Source organism: Manis pentadactyla, chromosome 2, assembly GCF_030020395.1.
Source record: "Manis pentadactyla isolate mManPen7 chromosome 2, mManPen7.hap1, whole genome shotgun sequence".
Lineage (NCBI taxonomy): Eukaryota > Metazoa > Chordata > Mammalia > Pholidota > Manidae > Manis > Manis pentadactyla.
Window position 1 is genome coordinate 34,603,981 of NC_080020.1, and position 20,769 is coordinate 34,624,749.

Here is a 20,769-nt window from a genome sequence, read left to right on the forward strand (position 1 = left end):
AGGTCATTGTTTGTTTGATTTAATTAACTTTTGTATTTGCCCACAGCACCTAGCATGGTGCCTTACATAGAATAGATGCTCCTGTATATGGCTGTTGAGTTAAAAACTGGAGAGAACTAGAGGGGAGCACCATGCATGATCAAAACTGCATGATCACAGTTGAGAGATCTCCTCCTTAGGTCCTCCAAATAGATCTCTGAACCTCCCATAGCCTTGGTCTCCTCACAGGTCAAGCTCAGTGAAAGCTTCTCCTAGAGGGCTCACAGAAATGGGAATTCGCAACATCAAAGCCTTCTAATGTAATCAGATGGATAATGAAAAGGTTCTTCTTCCCCAAGCCTCGAGTGAGTCAGAGTTCTGTGTTTGGCTTTGCCCCAAGGTGTACCGAGAAAGTGAAATATCATTTGTGTCCTCATGACACCTAAACAAATGGTCAATTCCATGGGTCAAATATCAGCCAGAGGGGTTAAGAGGCATATCCAGTGAAGGCAGGGAAAGAGCGCCAGGGAAGGACCATTAGTTAAGTTTGCTTAGTGGGGTCCTGTTACATGGCTGCTATTCAAGCTAATACCTGTTTGCCTTACAGTGGGATGTTTGCTTTTGCGTTCATGGAAGACGCCAGTAAATGACAACATATTGGAAAGCTACAGGGATTTTGAACCTCTCCATTTGGCTCAATAATCTCTTCCACATCCTGACACCTGAATCAAGTCATCAGTGGCTATCATGTGTCGCTTTCCTCTGGGACACTGCTCTATGGGTGGCGGAAATGGAGTTTGATAACCAGCTCTGCACCAGACTAGTTATGGGAGTTTAGCAATTCTGTCTGCCTCCTGAACCTCCTCCAAAATGGAAAGGCAAGGGTTCTGATAGCTCTTGAAGAGCCAAATCACAATAAACCTGTGAATTTCTTATTTTAAATCTTCAAATACAACTTAAGCCAGTTTAATTGAAATAGAAAAACATCTGCTTTCAGGGCTGTCTCTATCACAGATTTCTTAATCTCAGAGAACCCTTGAAATTGTGTATTTTGTGCATTTGGGAATCTGTGCATTTTGGTGAGAGAAGGTTTAAATCTTAGATTTAAACTTTAGATAAGTGAATGATCACCACCTCTGCACACCACCCCCAAAAAAAGATACATGAAAAATTAAAAGGTGTTAAGAACCTACCTCTAGGCAGCCGAGCTTAAATGTGAATCACCCTGGGTGACTTCCTCATTGCCCACCCTTGAATATCAGGTTTGGTGATTATCAGGAGCAGGAAGTAGGAAGCCCCAGATGCAGGCTTCTTGATGGGAGTTAAAGAAGGCATCAGGCTTTACTTTTCAATCTCCAGCTGTCACTACCCATTACGCTGCCACATGTCTACCAGCCATTTGACCTTAGGAATGTGCTAACTCTCTCTGAACCATGGTTTTCTCATCTGTCAGTGGAGAATGGTTATGCTTCTCTCAAAAGGTTGTTGTGAAGAACAAAAAGAAATTGAGAAATGCTTGGCTATAAGTGAGTTTCCTCCTGGCACTAATAGCTTGGGTCCCAACATTTACTACTTGGAAGACAGCTTCATCTATACTAATAAATCTACCTCCTACTTCAAATGTAAATTGGCACAGTCACTGTGGAAAACAGAATTACTGTAATTAAAAATAGAATTACAGTATGATCTAGCAATCCTATTTTGGGGATATATACCCAAAGCAAATGAAAATAGGATCTCAAAGAGATATCTGTACTCCCATATTCATTGTAGAATTATTCACAATAGCCAAGATACGAAAACTAAGTATCCATCAAGTGATGGATGGATAAAGAAGATGTGGTATGCATACAATGGAATACTATTCAGCCAAGAAAAAGAAGGAAATCCTGCCATTTGCAACAACATGGATGAAACTTGAGGGCATTATGCTAAGTGAAATAAGTTAAAGAGAGAAAGACAAATACTATGTGATAGCACTTACATGGTGAATCTAAAAAAGCCAAACTCATAGAAACAGAGAGTTGAGTGGTAGTTACCAGGAGTTAGGGGATGGTGGGGGGGTGGAATAGGAAGATGTTGGTCAAAGAGCACAAACTTCCAGTTACAAGATGACTAAGTTCTGGGGATCTAATGTACAGCATAGTGACTATAGTTAATAATAGTGTATTATATAGTTGCAAGGTGCTAAGAGAGGAGATCTTAAAAGTTCTCACCACAAGAAAGAAATGCTATTTATGTGACATGGTGGAGGTGTTAGCTAATACTATGATGGTGATCATTTTGCAAAATATAAGTGTATCAAATCAATACATTGTATATCTTAGATTTATACTATGTTATATGTCAATTTAATCTCAATAAATCTAGGAGAAAAACCCACACCCTATCTTGCTTCCACGGGAAAAGTGTGACACACTAGCTAATTGTTCAACTTCAGATAGCCCCACAGTTGGGTTCAATTCCCAGCTCTTCCCCATCCACAAAACGGAAATAATATAGTCCTTTCACAGGGTCATGGGAAAATGCCAAAAATACTTAGCACACTATCTGGGATGTAAGAAATGTTGGATGAATGTTAACATAAAGTTCTCCCTCAACATCCATTTGTCCATACATCCCTCCATATGTTCTCTCCTAAGTACCATTCACCAACCTTCGGGAATGTATCCCTGTGACTGAATGTCCAAAATGAATGGCAGGCAAAAAGGGGGAAAAAACCAACCAATAATCCAGATTCCCCAAGTCCCTTCCCCAGATGCCTGGAGGTCTCTTACCCCACCTCCACTGTCTTCACCCCCAGGAAGCACACTAGCTTGTTCGTCATTTCTTTCAAGTCTTGACTCAAACATCATTTCAGTGACATCCCAAATACCCATTTTAAATTTCAAATACCCCCCTCCTAGATGCACACACACACACACACACACACACACACACACACACACACACACCATTCTGTTTCTTCCTCCTTGCTTCGTTTTCTGTCAGCATAGAACATACCTCATAATTTGCTTACTTGTTTATGGCCTGTCTCCTCCTACTGGAATGTAAGCTCCTAGAAGGCAGGGGTCTTTGTCTACTTGGTTTGGTTCAACTGCTATGTCCACAGCACCTGCAACAGAACCCAACACAGGCAGTGGGGTAGGGTAGTCCCTTAAAATTCTGTGGAATAACTGGAGGAGTGAGTGTCCAAGTGAGTGAGTGAATGAATGAAGAGAAACCCAGAGCGTTTTCACTGGGAGGTTAAGGATGGGAGTTGGTCTCAGATCTGACTCAAGTCCCTCTCACCTGCCTTGGTGCCGCACACGGTGCATACGTCCCTAAATCCGGAGGCTGACTGACTCCAGACGCCCGCCATTAGAGTTAACCACCCCCAACACCCCCACTTTTGAAACTGAAGAGTGCATGGGAGGGAAAAGAATCCCAGCGGGCCCCCTGGGGGTGAAGGACAGGGGATCCCCTCGCTCGGCGGCTTCCCCCTCCCCTCCCCCACAGGGCTCACCAGCGGCGGGTGGGGCGCGGGCGCTGACCGGAGAGCCGCGGCGTCGGGGCTGCGGGCGCATGGCTGGACCCGCATTGCCCCCTAGTGCCGCGCGGAGTCAGGGCGCTGGGCTCCCCCGCCTGATGTCACCGCCGTGCAGTCAGCCCAGCGGCGGCTCACTGAAAGCAGACCCTCCCCGGCGCTGGCTGGGCTGAGGTGCGGCTGTGCGCAGACCCGCGGCGGGCCGGGCCGAGCCGGGCGCCCCCTGGCCCGCGCCCCCGCTCCCCGCCGCTCCCCCGGGCCCGGCCCGGCGCGCCTGACGTGGACCATTAAACTTGGAGCTGCCGCCTTGTCCGCTCTCTCCTCCTTCCTCTGACCGGCGGGCGGGCGGCTCGGTGCAGGCAGGAGACGTGCTGCCGGGCGGAGATGACTTCTCGCCAGGAGGGCGCCGCTGGGAAGAAGACCGCGGGGGAGGCAAAGTTTCGGGGCAGCTGAGGAGCCTTCGCCGCAGCCCTTCCGAGCCCTGTCACCCCCCTTGCTATGGAGGGCGGACTCTAAAATGAATCCCGATCTGGACCCCGGCCACAACACATCAACACCTGCCCACTGGGGAGAGTTGAAAAATGCCAACTTCACTGGCCCCGACCAGACCTCGAGCAACTCCACACCGCCCCAGCTGGACATCACCAGGGCCATCTCCGTGGGCCTGGTGTTGGGCGCCTTCATCCTCTTCGCCATCGTGGGCAACATCCTGGTCATCTTGTCTGTGGCCTGCAACCGCCACCTGCGGACGCCCACCAACTACTTCATCGTCAACCTGGCCATCGCCGACCTGCTGCTGAGCTTCACGGTGCTGCCCTTCTCGGCCGCGCTGGAGGTGCTCGGCTACTGGGTGCTGGGGCGCATCTTCTGTGACATCTGGGCCGCTGTGGACGTCCTGTGCTGCACGGCCTCCATTCTGAGCCTGTGCGCCATCTCCATCGATCGCTACATCGGGGTGCGCTACTCTCTGCAGTACCCCACGCTGGTCACCCGGAGGAAGGCCATCTTGGCGCTCCTCAGCGTCTGGGTCTTATCCACCGTCATCTCCATCGGGCCTCTCCTTGGGTGGAAGGAGCCAGCGCCCAACGATGACAAGGAATGTGGGGTCACAGAAGAACCCTTCTACGCCCTCTTCTCCTCCCTGGGCTCCTTCTACATCCCCCTGGCTGTCATTCTGGTCATGTACTGCCGCGTCTACATCGTGGCCAAGAGGACCACCAAGAACCTGGAGGCTGGAGTCATGAAGGAGATGTCCAACTCCAAGGAGCTGACCCTGAGGATCCACTCCAAGAACTTTCATGAGGACACCCTCAGCAGTACCAAGGCCAAGGGCCACAACCCCCGGAGTTCCATAGCTGTCAAACTTTTTAAGTTCTCCAGGGAAAAGAAAGCAGCCAAGACCTTGGGCATTGTGGTTGGGATGTTCATCCTGTGTTGGCTGCCCTTCTTCATTGCTCTGCCACTTGGTAAGTGGGGGACTGGTGGAGGGCCACTGGGCATTCCCGGATCTTGGGTTTACTGACGAGTTTGCTGTAAAGTTTTTTGTGGGTTTTGTTTTTTATGCAGTCTGTGTGTGTTTGGAGATTGGAGAATGCTGTTGGTTCTGCAAAGCCTTTGCAGATTTGGGTAACTGGTTAAGAACCAGCTCAGGTGTTAGTAGAATAATACACTAAGGTACTAGTCACTCGAAATAGAACCACAGGAGGAAAATCTGGTATGTGGAATGACTCATTCAATGGCCTCGGTTTAATAATTTAAAAGGACACTGTGCTTGAGCATCACACCAGTGTTGTCTCCGTAGTAAGGATGTGCCAGCTAAGGCAGCGTCACTAATGCAGCATACAAAATAGTTTGTAGTTACCGCAGACGCGGCATTTGGGGAGCAGGGAGCAGCTTGTACACAGAAAGGCAGTTTTCATTCAGCATTTCCAGGGCTCTTGCAGAGACCCACACTCCTCAAGAGCTTTGCAGAGGCTGCGTTCTCCCCCTCCTCCCTTCACCACTTGCTGTCACCTCAATGCACTGCCTTCATTATGAGTTAATAAGAGCATTTTACAGCCACACAGCCCCAGCCAGCCTTCAAGTCATCTGAAGCTTGAGATTTGAAAGAGAATGAAAATGACCAGAGGGTCACACGTTCTCTGTTTTCACCCAAAAATGTTCCTAACTCTGGTGATTCATGGACTATCCAGAATTGAATTATAGTTGTCCCTCACCACCAGCTGCCAGACAATAAATCCTGCTAGGATGAAATTGAGTCCCCTTCCTCTGCTTTAAAAATACGTCTATTTTATTCTCTTTGGTGGTCCTACTGGGTTGCTCAAAAGGCTTGCTTTTTCTGAGGAAGAAACTGAGGTCCAGTTAGGAGGTAAACCCAGAGGAGAGCACGGTGATATGCTGTTCACATGTCTTGGGAAATGCTGGTCCCTCCTCTGAGGTACTGATCTGCTTTGGTTTCTTCTCCATCCCTGGGGGACACTCCAGAAAATGAATGGAGGGAGGTGATCATGGCACAGTAGTCATGTGCCACGACATCAGAAGAGGTAACGGCTGTTACATGCAGGACCACAAACACCTGCAATCACGCCAGGGGTCAGTTACAACTAAACATAACCTAAGCCCTCAAGTGACTAAAATTCTGAAGACACTGCTTTCAAGAGAAGAGATGAATGGAAATAAAACAAATTGCTATCAGGAGTTTCCTAGTAAAAAAATAAAGAAAAAAAGCTGTTTAACCTACTTTCTAAGTTATCATTTCTAAGGCAGCTTTCAAGAATATGAAATGCCTTTCAGAAATATTTTCTGTGTGTTAAGTGGAAAAGGTTTGAAGCAATACCCCCACCCCCCCACCCCGGTAGTGATCACATCTCACTGCAGAGCAGCTGTTTTTTCTTGTCCAGGGTCTCGGGGTCCTTCTGCAAGCTTGTTGGGTTAAAGTGGATGACAGTTCACACTGCACTGGGCCATACAAAGATCATAGTTGCATGTGGAAGTCATCTGGCCACTTATTAGCTATGTGACCTTGAGCAAATGACTCCTCCTCTGTGAGCCTCAGTTTCTTCATCTGCACAATAGGGCTAATTACTATTCGGTTTATGGGGTTTGAAGTGATGCATGGAAAGAACATAATACAGCATCAATGAACAGTAAATATTCAATGAAAGTTAGCTCTTAACAGACACATCAAACCCATCACCCCTCAGCTATAACTGAGTTTTCTCCTCTACTGATTTGCCAATCCCACACCTACTACTAAAGGCTCAGAAGAGAACTGTGTCCTTCTCTTTTCTTCCTTTTGCCCCTGCCCCCAACCCAGCAGAGGTTGTGCCCAGAGCATCCTCAGGAAGGAGAAGGCCCAAAAGGATGCAGGAAATGGATCGAAGTTGCAGGCTTTCATTTTAGGGGGCAAAAGAACCAGCTCCAAATAGGTGAAGAGACTGCCAGCATGTTGAAATGGAAAGACTCTGAGGGTCAGCAGCAATCGAGTTCCCATGTGAGTTTTGCGATCAGTTAGCTCTGTGACCCTAGGCTTGTTGCTTTACCTCTCTGGGCTTCAGATCTCACTTCTATAGAATGAGAGGCTTGGACCATGTCAAGGGCTCTCAAACTTTAATAAGGATCAAGATCATCTGCAGAACTTGAGAGCTTCAGCTTCTTAGGCCTAACCCTCAGTAAATCAGATGGATCCCAGGAATCCTCATGTTTAACCAGCCCACCAGGTGATTCTGAAGAGGTGGTCCACAGGTCAGGCTTTGGGAATCACTGCCAGAGGATCTCTCAACTCCCTTCAGGCTCCAGCCCCCTGGACACCGAGGTTTCAAACGCTGCAAAGCTTAGCCCTCCCACAGACACATGGTGGCACAGGATGAGGTGGCCTCTCTCGCGGTCCTGCTCTTCAGGCTCATCCTCAGCTTCTCCTCACTCACACTATCCCCCCTCTCCCCCTTTCTGAACTTGTCTTTCTGAGCCCTTATCCCCCTAACCTCTCAGTTCCTCAACTTCCATGCCACAGAAAGTGAGATATTCTTACCACCCTGATGCTATCAGAGCTTGGTTCTCCTCCCCTTGCCACAGGAACGTCCTGACCACCCATGCCATTGTCTCCCAGTATCCCCCAGTGTGCCATCCCTAAGCTGACTCCACCTGCATCCTTCTTCCCTGGAAACCCAAAAGTCTCGACAGGTGAGGAATATGAACTCTAGGCCTTGGGCTTGGGATGGACTCTGAAAGGTACTCCAGCTTCAAATAGAGAAGGTGCTTCATTAAACATGTTGTCAATAATTTAGGAAGAGCATCCAAACAAACAGATTGGTTTCTACTTCCTCTGAGTTCAAATAACACCCGAATAAAAGTAAGATGATGTAAAACAATGAATCTTCCAACCTGAGAAAGGTTCCAAATCCTAAATTTTCCATGAAAGCCTTCTCACTCTTAAGGAGAGAGAGCAGATCTGCGGGAAGACAGTGACTGGCAAACAGAAAGGTGCAGGTAGGAGTAATTTCCAATTGGCAATAGACTTCCAGATGCCTGAATGGCACAAGATTTTCATAGCTGTGTTTGTCTTCTCCATGGGAGAAAAGGGCTGGGATTTCTCCTGGGAAGGAGGGAAAATAACCATACCCCCTACAGGGTCTTGGTCAGGATCCCCATTTGTTTTCCTTCCTCCCTTATTTTTATTTTTGGGAGCAGGGTTGGGCTGCCTGCAGAGCTGGGCCTCTCACCTGCTGTGGAGCACCCCCCACCACCGCCCCACCTATAGCACCACCCTATGCCCTCTCTACCTTTTCCCTGATGCCTCAGACCAATATGGGCCAGGGACCAGCTCTCACTTACTCGGGAGCAGGGATGGATTCCACCAAACAAGGACCTCTTTATTCAATCCCTGGAATCAGGCCATCAGGGGATAGGAAGTACTTGACATACAATAAGCAGCATTTCTGTTTGATGGGCCAGGCACAAGATGTCCAAGGAATCTTGAGCTGCCAGGCATTACAGTGAAAGCCAACTCCCATCCACCTGGAGAAGGCCTGCTCGGGGTCTGGAGAAGTGGCCAGACCATTGAGGGATGGGCATTGCTTTGGAGGCACAGAGGGTAGGGGGCAGGTACAGGAAGTGCTGCGCAGCCAACTGGTAGCTGGGCTTGGTGTGTTGTTTAGAAAACACTGGAAACTTGCCTCGTTCCAAATCTTTCTTCCGTCCTTTAAAATGCTGAAAGGCACCAGGAAGCCATTATTGGACTAACTGCTTTCCCCTCCAAATAAATGAAGGTCAATTTCAAAGAAACAGTTGTGTTCTCTCTAGTACTGGAACCAAATAGGAATCCCTCTCTCCTCTGAGCTCTCTAGTCCTCTCATTCATACTGGGGCTGATGAATTCCCACCTCCCACAAGAACACAAGGGGGCGGGGTGAGGGTCTCAGAAATGACTCAGGACAGAACAAGCTCCATAAACACACACACTAATACTTCCGCTCTGCGTTTCAAAACACAAGAATTTGCATTGCTCACCGAAAAGCAATTGGTTTGAGTGAGGGGAGATTTTTACACACAGGGAACCCTTCCTGGAAAAGGGAAGTCCTTCCAAAAGAAAATACATTTGACTATTTATGAATCATTAATAGGCTTCCTAAAGCACCTACTGTGTACTGGGTACTTAACTAATTACTGAGTTGTTGGGCTCAAACTAAACATGGACCCTGCCTGCAGGAGGCTTAGAGACTCATGAAATCATTTTATTATGGAGCACATACTATGAGCCAGACATTCTGCTAGGCTGTCTACAGACATTATCTCATGAATCCTCACAGCTACACTGACAAGAGAGAATAATCACTCCCTCTCTACAGATGAATATAATGAAGCTCAGAGAGGTTAGTCTTTTTGTCCAAGGTCACACAGCATGTAAATGATAGCACCAAGAGCTGAATCCAGGTCTGTCAGAACAGGCACATACCTGTTCCACTACATTCAGGAAATGTCTAGCCAGTTTTGCTCTCTGCTCTCCCATCCTGCTCTCATAGCAAATATTCTCCAGAGCCACCTTGTCAAAAGCTGGCTATTGTACTTCTGTAAAAAAACCCTGCCTTTCTTCCAATCTTCATTCACCCCTGAAATAAGACTTACCCATAAGATGTCAGGGAAGGTCATCCACATTCTAGCTCAGGGATGGATTCTCTCTACACCTCCTGTTCTTTGTAAGATATGGGTCCCTCAAGGTTGGGCCTTTCATCGCCACAGCCAGAAGGAGAAGTTGGGAGCTTGGCCTTCATCTGGGGATCTAGCTCTACATCTTTAATCACTCATTCATTCATTCATTCATTCGTTCGTTCGTTCATTCACTGAATAAGTATGTATTTATTGGATGCCTACTATGTCCAGGCATTGCCTGGAGATATAGTGGTGAGCAAAGCAACTATGTTCCATGTTCTTACAGGATTTAGATCTAGTGGGGAGCACAAATTCTTTGAGAAACACATGAATGCAAATTGTGATAAGCAACTGGAAGAAAAGAGGTGAGACACTATTAGAAGTTTGTAACAAGAATCAGTATATCGCAGAGCACCCAGAGTGACATTTAGGCAGAACCTGGAACAGTTTGGAGGAGCTAATTCAGTGGAGGGGGCAGGTAGAAGAAGAGGGGCAGGCGGAAGTAAGGACACGCCTGAAAGTCCTGAGGAAGGAGACGGTGGGGAACTAACAAGCCTGTAGGATAGAGAGGAGGTAAATGCAAGTTAAGGCCAGACATCTGTGTGGAAGCAAGGCCGTGCAGGGACTCGGAGGCCACATTAAGGACTTCAGTTGCAAGGGCCACTACTACAGGGTTTGAAGCGGGGAAGAGAAACAATGTGCATTACGCCTTTAAAAGACTACTCAGGCTACCATACGGAGCACAGACCAGAGACAGGGCAGTCAAGAGTTCAGTGAGAGCTGCTGGTAATTTAGACCAGGCTGGTGGCAGTGGAGGTAGAGAGAAGAGGGCAGATTCAAGGAATTGGGGATGGGTTGGTTGTAATATAGGAGGCTTAGTAAGAGCAAGAAATGTCTCTGGAACAATCCTGAACTTTCTAGGGGATGCAGGTACCACTTTTGAGATGCCAAGAGGATTACTCCCAGGATCTTCCTCAGACCTATTCTTCAGGGCCCATGCTGGGAATGATCTGCCATTGCATAGACCGAATGTCCCAACCCGAAAGCCAGGACCATGGCCAACAGCTAATGTAGCTGCTCATCAGAAACATCTAGCAAAGGGAACGTTTGCAAAAGCATAGATTCTTGCACTCCACTGTAGACCTGTTATATCAGGATCTCTCATGATAAGGCAGAGAATCTCTCAATTTTTAACAAGTTCCCCAGGTGATCCTTATGCAGCCAAATAGCACCCATCCTCCCCATGCCCAGGAACTCCTGGAATGAACACCCTGAGTAGATAACTTGGTTAGACTTCCCCTCGTACAGCTGCAAGCATCCTCAATCCTGCCCAGTCCCTTGGGCCAGTGCACCTGGAAGAAGACAGATGCTGGTAGGGGGGGAGGTGAATTCCTTAAACTAGAAAACCTCCTGGAGAAGGAGGGGAATGAGCACTGCAGAAGCAGCTCTTCAATGTACCAAGTGCACTGCTCAACACTGAATGCTCTGTGTTGCTCCTAATTCTCACAAACCCCTCTGCAGAGCAAGCACTGTTATCCCTGGGTTTATAGGTGAGGGAACTACAGTTCAGAGAGTTTTGGTAACTTGCCTAAGGTCACACAGCTAGTAAATGGTAGAGTCTGTTAGACTCCACGTTTGGCACTCAATAAACATTTGTTATGTTATTGCAGTTGCTACTAAAGGGCTTCCCGAACACCTGTCTGCAGTCTGGTGCCCATGGGTGATAAGATTTTTACTGGCTCATGACAAAATGAGAAAAAAATTAGGAAAATTATATTTCCTATTTCCTAATTAGGAAATGTTTTTCTAAATGTATTCAGTATGAATGAATGTCCTTTTATTCTAAAGACTATGTCCTTTCTATTTGGGGACACTGAAATAGCATTACTTTGATGGAACAATGGTAATAAGTGGTGGCAATGGTCAGTGTGTGTGTGTGTGTGTGTGTGTGTGTGTGTGTGTGTGTGTGTTTAATATCCTACTTCGCAAAGTGAAGTTGGCAACCCTACATCTGTCCCAAAATTTTTTTTTTGAAATTTACCAAGAGTCTCCTAAAGCTTTGGAATCACGGGAGTCATCATGGTACTTAGACACAATAAATATTTGTGGGAAGAGGCAGGAATGAAGGGAGGGGTGCGAGAGAATGGATAAATGGGTTAGCCTCAGTTTTGCCGTGAGATTTGGAGAACTAGGGCGGAGGGGCCGGAAGGGGAAAGGATGATGTGAAGGGCCATGCTTGTCAAGGACGACAGGATGGGGGCCATTTGTGAAAGCACCCAATCCTACTGGGGCCAGACAGGCCACCGAAATGCCGGTGGGTGCATGTGTTGATGCAATGCCATCACAGACAGGCCATTAAGATCTGTAATGCAGGAGATGGCTTTACCTGAGTATGTGTGTGGCTCATAAAAATAACTGATGGCCTCTGGGCTACACCGGGAAATTGCTTTCTCCCATATCTGCAGGATGTTTCTGCAGTCACTGTCCTCCCTGACCACAACTGATAATAATAATACTAATAGCTCCCATTCATTAGGTCTTGCCGTGTGCCAGGCTCACTGTGCTACACCGGACTGGGGGTGCTTTCTATGGGTTCTCTCACTGACTCTTTTCCAAAGCCTTACCAAGTGGGCACTGTTAATTGTCACCATTTTACAGATGAGGAAACTGAAGCTCAGAGAGATTAGGTGATTTGCCTCAGGCCACCCAACTGATTAGTGCCAGAACCTGGATTCACAGCTAGGCAATCAGACAGTGCTAAAGCGTTCATCAGTGAGGGCACCCTAGGTGTAATTTATGGATGTTCTGACCTTGATTTATGGAAGCACAAACAGGACCTGGGGAAACCAGAGTCTATTCTAATGAGGAAAAGAAAGGCAAATGGATGGATGCCTATGATTCAGCAACCAAGAGGAGCCCTATCCTGGTGAGCACATGCAGAATATAAAAATAATTGGGTCTTTTCCCCAGCGAGATAAGTCAAAATTTCTCTTTTATTGTGGAATCTTTAGACTTTCCTGAGTCTCACAACTCATCATTGGTAATGTCATATATGTTTTTAAGATATTTATCAAATTTGGGAAAACAAAATTCAGAAGACGTATTCGCAGTTTATCTTCTGACTGCATGCATTTCAGATCTCGGTTCACCTTCACCACCCACACATGTGTGGTCCCAGCACCGCAGGACTCTCCCCTGTCACAGACCAGCCTCTGGTTCCACCTTTTGATATCACAAGGGCAGGTGAGTCAGCATCATGGATAAGAGAGTATTTCTCTTTTTCTACCGCACAGTAACTCTGACCAGTGATAACCTACTTATCCAGAAAGAAAAGACTGCAAAGCACACATGTATATTCAGAAGAACCCAGATGAAATACATTTTGACTCAGCTCTTAGCTAGTTCCCAAAAATGGCCATAACCCCTATACTAACACCCAAATGAAGGGAAATAGAAGCCTGAATAAAACTAGACAGTGGTCCTAACCAATGGTAGTTAATGGATCTTACTTTTGAAAACTTCATAAAATAATCACACAGCCACGAGGAAACATTGCCTGGGTTCCTCCCTGAGGACCCTGAGGCTAAGTAGGTGCCCCTGGTCCACCCCCAAACATGGCAGGATGACTCTCTCTAGCAACCTTGTGGCTGATGAACTTACCTCTTTCCTCTACAAACTGTGAACTTCTGTAATCACTGACCCCCTCTTTCCTCTCTGCCTAACACAGGGGTTCATAAAAGGTAAATGAATGAGTGACTGAGCAGCACTCTGAGTTCAGCAGAATTAGGAACATACTCTAACCCAAAGAGAATTCTTTGCTGTTTCCCAAATATAGCTTGCATTCTCCTTCCTCCTGTCTGTTTGCTCACACTGTTCCCTCAGCCTGGAATGCCATTCCCTGTACCCTCTGAATATCCAAATCCCTCTCATCTGTAAACTCCCAGTTCTGTAGGCATCTCTGTAGTGAAATCTTTCCTGGTTCCCACCACTTTCCTGGCAGTGAGCACGCCCTTTATACCTTGTTTATGTTGCTTATCACCTGTGTCCATGAGGATCAGTGCTGATAGGCACATCTTTAGTAGCACTACCAGGCTGCGAACCTCCACTGGGCAGGATTCAGCTTGGATTCATCTTGTCCTCCATGCCCAGAGACAATATATTTAAGAGACTCTCAGTGAAAACAGCAATTGCAGCTATGATTCATACAGTGCACACCAGACTTCATCTACCATTTGAACCTCCCTACAGCCCTTCAGATGGGAATTAATGTTTTTCCCATTTTATGAGAAAATGGGCTTAGAGGCATTAAGTGATTTGTCCCATTCTTTGAAACTAACACAAACACATTGAGAGGAGACTGTTGTGCTCTTTCAAACCAAGACATCAACATGGACCTGGTCATGAGGCTAATGAAGAAAGATGGGTAGGTGAAGAGTGAAGGCCAGAGTGGACACAGGGTAGGAGCTTGATAATTGGATGGTATCTTCATTCTTTATTAAAATGTTGCCATTCCACCCACCTCTGAGGGAGACCTATCCGTTGCCAGTGAAACTCCATTTTCCCTCACCTTACCTGCCCTTGTCACCTCCCTCTCATCTCTGAAGGCGATGTGGTCAGGGTTGGTCCCCACAGCAGTAGGAGAGGAGGAAACAATTCTGGTGACTTTACAGCAGGGCCAGATTAAGATGCTTAGAGCCCAAGGTAATGAGAAGTGAAATGCTGTCCCCATTTCCAAATGTAATTTTAAATTAAAATACATACACACACACAGGGCCCTACAATAAAAGTTAGGCCAACAACATTCTTATTTATTGCATGAAGTCTACTTTGTTTCTTTAATATCAAATTATTTCCCCACAAAGTGGAGGTTCCCAAGCTCTGCTAACACACTGGGTCTGTTTGTTGGATAATACAGGCAGCTCCATAAAGGGGTGACCATTCCAGAACCCCATTTATGTCTGTTACCAAAGCATGATGATGATGATGATTTTTATTATAACCCCTTCTTCTCAAAAGTGCCTCAATTTGATCGATGAAAGTACCTTCCTATTTTAAACCCCAGAGTAAGAGTGTTCAAAATGGAACATCCTGCAGTGCCTCAATTTCACTGAGGAGCCTGGATCGAGGAGGAGAGAGAATCTGGCTCCCACATCCTCACTAGTCCAGAGAAATCATGAGAATGAAGTGAACAGCAATTTAATGAGGAAAGATGTAACTTCACATGTGTATTTTTTTGTAGGAAACAGGAATTACTGTAAATGTTGGTTTGAAATTTTTAAATCTTCATTCAGTTAACTCACTCTGGTTACACAAGTGAGTGATCGAGCTGGGATCTGAATCCAGGGCTTGCTGACCCTGAATACTTAGCCAATGAGTGAGTACGTGAAGGAAGGATCCACTTCAGCACAAGACAAATGGTGTGATCTAAGGAATGGTGTCTCCAGAATGCAGAGGAAACAGAAGGGTGAGCTAAAGATTTGGGAAAGGAAAAGGAAAAGGAACCGTCTTAAGGACTTTTAAGGCTTGAATATCTGCAGGAGGAGGGGCGTGTTCCCCCCACCCATCACCGCTGCCTGGCACAACTGTGTGATTCAGCCCAAGGTGCCTTCCTCACTGGCAGGCTTGTGTTCTTAGGACTTGTCAACAGCACACTCATTACCACACCTACCGGCAGCCTCCTTTGAACACTCAAGTTCCCCTCTCTGGTGTGAGCACCCAAATTGTGCCCTAAAAGTTGCACCAATGAACAGTTCAGGCTGACATGTCCAGAAACAGTATGTTCTGGCACACACAAAGGGCCCTTCCTTGCAGAGCCCCTCTTAACTTTTTCCAGGGGTAACTGCCCACAACATCTTGCTCCCCAAAGCTGGGATGCATTTGGGGCTTGGCTTCGATCCTTTTTGAAATTCTTCTTTAAGATAGAGTTTCCTGCCAGGTTAACATGCATTGCTCACAGGCTGAGTTCAGCGTCCTGGCCGTGCCCCAGAAGGAGGTTAAAATGGGACCAAGGGCAAGGCAGGCTGTCATTTGCAATCATGGGCCCCAGGGCTCACACCACCAGCAAGGCCGGGCAGAGATCCAGAGAGGCAGCTGGTGGGGGGCGGGGAGGTTCCACCAACTAGAACAAAAAAAAAAAATTTCATCTCCAATTTATATATTCAGGCCATAAATTTCCCCCTGGCATCAAAAGAAAGTGGTAAGGCCCCTCTCCCTACTTCCAGGTACACCGCACAGCATCCATTTGTGACTTCTTGTCTGGAGCCCTTCAGGATTCACCTCAACACGGGGATTCTTGGGTTTTTGTTCCATGAGCCAGGCTCTTTGGCAATCTGGTGAAGCCACTTCTCACAATAGGCACATAAAATAAGGGACATAGAATTTCAAAGAAAGGCAATTATGTCAAAACAGTTACTATAGTGTTGAAAAAAATAATTATTGAGTAAAAATATGTTATTCTTTAGTAACATATTAAATAAACAAGATTTAGCAGGAAGTTAAGTAGCTACCATAATTTTGAAGTAGTGACAAGCAGAAATATTTCCAGATATCTGCAACAAATGTAATGTGATATCATAAATCTGGTTTTTATTGGTGACAAATCCTGCTAATTCTACTGTGGCTTGTTGCCAACATTCCAATAAAAGGAAATGCTAACTTTCAGCCAAAGGTCAGTTTTAAAAAAATAAAAATTTTTCCCATCCAAGTTCACAGACCCCCTAACCCCAGAACAAGGAACCTGCCTCATAGCTTTACAAAAATATACTTCAGGATGTGAGGTCTTCTATACTGTTTTCTTTCAAGCAATAGTTTTAGAACCACAGAGAACTTGGACTATGCCATCCTGCTTTGTAACTATTCTGCATAACTACTTGTAGCAAGTTTTTAATCAGCTAGATTCTTTATTAAAAAAAACATTCATAGACTTTTAAATCAGAAAGAAAAAAAAGCAATGAAAAAAATTCTTCTGCCTTCAACAGGCCCCAGGTCCACCTCCCGCCTGCACCCTCAGTCTTCTTCCTCAGAAGCAAACACTGTTCCCAGATTGCATATGTTCCTGGAAACATTCTACTGATTTGTAAACATACATATGAAGATGTGTATGTATGTATATTTAAGTGTGTATGTCCATAGAATGTGTGTGTTTCCACCCTGTTTAATTTTACAAATGGTATAATTCTATAAAACTAAACAGGTAGTGAAGGTTACATTTTACATTCAACAGTATGTTTTGGACATAGTTCTATGTCAAAACATATAGAGTTGCTGCTTTCCTTTTCATGGCTATAGAATAATCCACTTTCTGGAGTATCTGATTTTACTTACCAATTTCCCAGTCAATTGACATTTAGGTTATTTTTGGTCTTTTACTACTACAAACAATGTTGCAATGGATATTCTTTTTTTTTTTAGGAGAGAAGTGAGAGATTTTATTTAGCGATAAAATGAGAGGACAGAGTTCCTGGCTCAGGCCAGGAGGGGACAAGAGAGGCCCACAATGGATATTCTTGTATATATGTCTGTGCCCACACTTTCAGGATAAATTCCTAGAAATGGAATTGCTGGGGTAAGGAATATGTGGTATTTGGGTTTAACTTTCTAATGGCCAATTTTACATAAATAAGGTGTTTAAAACAGAGTAAACTATAAAATGTTAAAATAAATAGGTTAAATCTCTACTATCACTTAGGGTTGGTATGATATTTAAGTGTAAAAAATAAGTCATAGAGTAATATGTAATCACATTTTTAAAAGCCATTAGTTTAGTCACCTGCAGGGTTAGAGCAGAGGGAGAATGTAGTGAGGAGTAGATCATTAGCTTTTTTTAATATACACTTCTGTATTATTTCACATGTTACAATGACCAAAGTTTTTATCTGTGATTATGAACATAAGTTTCAGTACAGTGGTAACGGGGACTGTTATATTTTTTTATGATTTTAAAGAAAAAATATCAATGACCAAAAGTAAAACATGGTTGTCCTTCACCATTCTTAGTATAATTTCACTTGACATATATATTCAAGTTTTATATAATTTTACATTTTATATAAATTCACATTTAATATAATTTTACTTGATATATATCCTGCTATGCTCCATAACATTTAAAAATGACTTTGTCCCCTTCCTCTGTTGGGTGTAGCCCTGCCCTCTTCTCCAGTTCAGAACCATGTTAAGTTGTTCGTTGATTTTTGTGGGTTTTCTTTTTCCAAAATGAGCAGAATTTTCTCTCTTGGTAGCAAAAATAATTCCGACACAACACCAAGATATAAAAAAGAAAAGTCACCCATGATCTTTCCTTCTATTCAGTCATGTTTAGTATTTTCCTACAAAACATTCCAGAATTTTCTGTGTGTGTTTGTACACACAAATTGGATCACCTAGTGCTTTCATCACTAAGCATCAAGTGTGAACTTCTTGCCATTTCAATAAAACTGAATCTTTTCAATTTTTGAATTTATTTTTCATATCTTTTTAATGGTATTGCATTCCATAATGGAAGGTACTGTAATATACTTAACTAACCCACTTAATGAACCCATTTATGTAAATAGTTTAGACACACACAAGGTATCAGAGTCACAAGATCCAAGTGTAGAGTGAAAAGTGTGTCCCTCTCACTTCACTGGCTCCCAGCCATCCAATTCCCCTCCTTGAGGCAACTGCTATCACCAATTTCTTGCATATCCTTTCAGAGATATTCTATGCATATAAAAGTATGATCATGTGTTCTTTTTTAATGGAAATAACATACAATAAACACTATCCTCCACCTTGCTTTTTTCATTGAATAATGTGTCTTGGAGATCTTTCCACCTCAATATAACTAGAACAGCCACTATGGTGGCATAGTATTCCATTGTACGTTTTTTCAAAATGCACCTCTATAAAAGAACATTTAGGTTGTTTCAAAATTTTTGTTATTACAAACAATACTTGTAAATATTCTCATACATATATTATTATTTTCTACATTACCTGTGAGATTTAAATCCTGGAAGTAGATTATTCTGAGGAAAGTTTTTTTTTATATCATTAATGTACAATTACATGAGCAACATTATGGTTACTAGACTCCCCCTATTATCAAGTCCCCACCACATACCCCATTACAGTCACTCTCCATCACCGTAGTAAGATGCTACAGAATCACTACTTGTCTTCTCTGTGCTGTACTGCCTTCCCTGTGCCCCCACACACATTATATTCTGAGGAAATTTTTAAAATTTTTATAAATACTGTCAAATCATGCTCCATAGAGATTACACCAATTTGCATTTCTGTTACTGCTATCTCAGACCTGCTATCCCACACCTTCACCAACAGTGTTATCAAACCTTTTTGATCTTTGCCAACTTGACAGGTGAAATTGTGAATGAAGTTAAGCATCTTTTTGTATGTTTAAGATAATCCATCCTCTCTTGATGTACACTTGTTTTGAGTTTTCAGCTGTGACAAATATTCTTATAAACACATTTTTCCTTTAGTATCTTTTTGCACCTGCCCTTAGGATTTCCTTAGGAAAAGTCCACTTTGAATGGTTAGGTCCAAAGGTAGACTTGTGCAAAATTCCTCAGACATATATTATCAAATTACCCTGGGAAGGGTGTAGCAATTAGCACTCCCACTAAGTGTGTTGCAGCATAGCTGAAGAAACTGCTTTTTATATTATAGCTCCTCATTGCCTGTGGCCCAAGAAATTTCAGGCATCTCCATGGCAAGTCAGCTTCCCCTCAGAGGTGGTAAGATGGCTTGAAAACCTCAAATATTCCTAATTAATTTGGTGTCAGCTTCCCAAGTTCAAGGCTAGCAAGCTGCCCTCTTGGAATACAACACCCTGTCCATCAGAGGAGCCAAAGTAGGCAACACCTCGGAATGTGTGTATTTTACCCAGGATCTGAGAACAAAAAGCAGTCACCCACAGTGTGTAAACGGATTTGATCTTTCTCAAGGCTGCCAGACCCACCACGGTCCACATGAGCGGTTCAGCTCTCCGGGGCTGACATCCCAATTTAAAACCATAACAAAATAAAATGCTGCCCTCTCCCCACCCCCAGGAAAACAATCAAGTTTGAGGCATTCAGAGGATGAGTTAATAAGGAAGGATTCCTCTGGGCATCCAAACTTGCCCCAGCCCACTGTGGGTGCCTGTGTGAATCCAGGAAATGCAGTGGACGGTCTTTATTTAGACAAGAGCAGAGCAAATGCACCACATTTTAGTTGCAAAATTCAAACTGGCTGTGGAAGATGCCAGCCTCCTGAACTGAAAACTGAACTTGAGCGCTGATCAAGAAGCAAGGAGATGGCCTGTTGAGCAGCTTCTGCTGGGGAAGGAGGCTTTTCCAGAGGCAGTCAACAGGCCCTGGTCAGTCAGGGGCATAATTTAATCCTGCCCTTGAAATGTTGGTCTGGAAGGAGAGGCAGGGTTATTTTCAGACTGTACTAATTCTAGAGGTGCTGGAACCAGCATCTAGGACAGGGAAGGGGAGGGGTGAACTTTGACCCACTGCCACAGGGCTGGAGATCAAGGAAATGCTAAACCAGTGGCCTGGGATCAGTCAGTGAGTGACTCTCAGAACCTGACCAGGAGAGACTTTCCTGCCACCCATCTCTGTCACTGCCGTCCCACCCCCTCATCCAGTGAAGAGGGCTGGTACTTTCCTTTCTCTGGGACATTCTTGTTAGCCCTTCATGACTTCTGTTCTAGTAGCAGCTTAAAGTACTAGAAAGAACAGGGACATGGAAATCAGACAAATCCAGGCCTGAAGGCCTGGCTTGGCAGCTCATCTCTCTAAGCTCTTACAGTTAATTCATCTGTAAAATAAAACTGAAATAATCTATTCATAGGATTATAGTGAGTAATAAGTAAGAAAATCAATGAAAGGACTCAGCCATGTGCCAACCACTAGTAAATATTTCATAAACATCAGCTATTAATGCATGTGAAGTCTATATACTATCCACTTTGGAGGAGATATTTAATAAGAACCTGTTGATATCATAATTATGAGTAATTCTGTGAATGGGCTATGTCCTTGGGGAAACAAAAACAAGATGAATTCCTTCTCATTAAAAGGTTGTGGATCCCTCTGTTAAGAAAGACAAAAGAATAAAAAG

The 20,769-nt window shown here is 44.6% G+C and overlaps 1 protein-coding gene across 1 annotated transcript in view; it reads left to right on the forward strand.

Annotated features, from left to right (window-relative positions):
* The first annotated feature begins 3,626 nt into the window (after positions 1 to 3,626).
* The window catches only part of ADRA1B (adrenoceptor alpha 1B), a 47,814-nt gene continuing 30,671 nt past the window's right edge, over positions 3,627 to 20,769 (forward strand). The window contains exon 1 of the mRNA XM_036917089.2: positions 3,627 to 4,971. Coding sequence (XP_036772984.2) covers positions 4,023 to 4,971 — 949 coding nt within the window. The 5' untranslated portion in view covers positions 3,627 to 4,022. The remainder of the gene's footprint in view (positions 4,972 to 20,769) is intronic.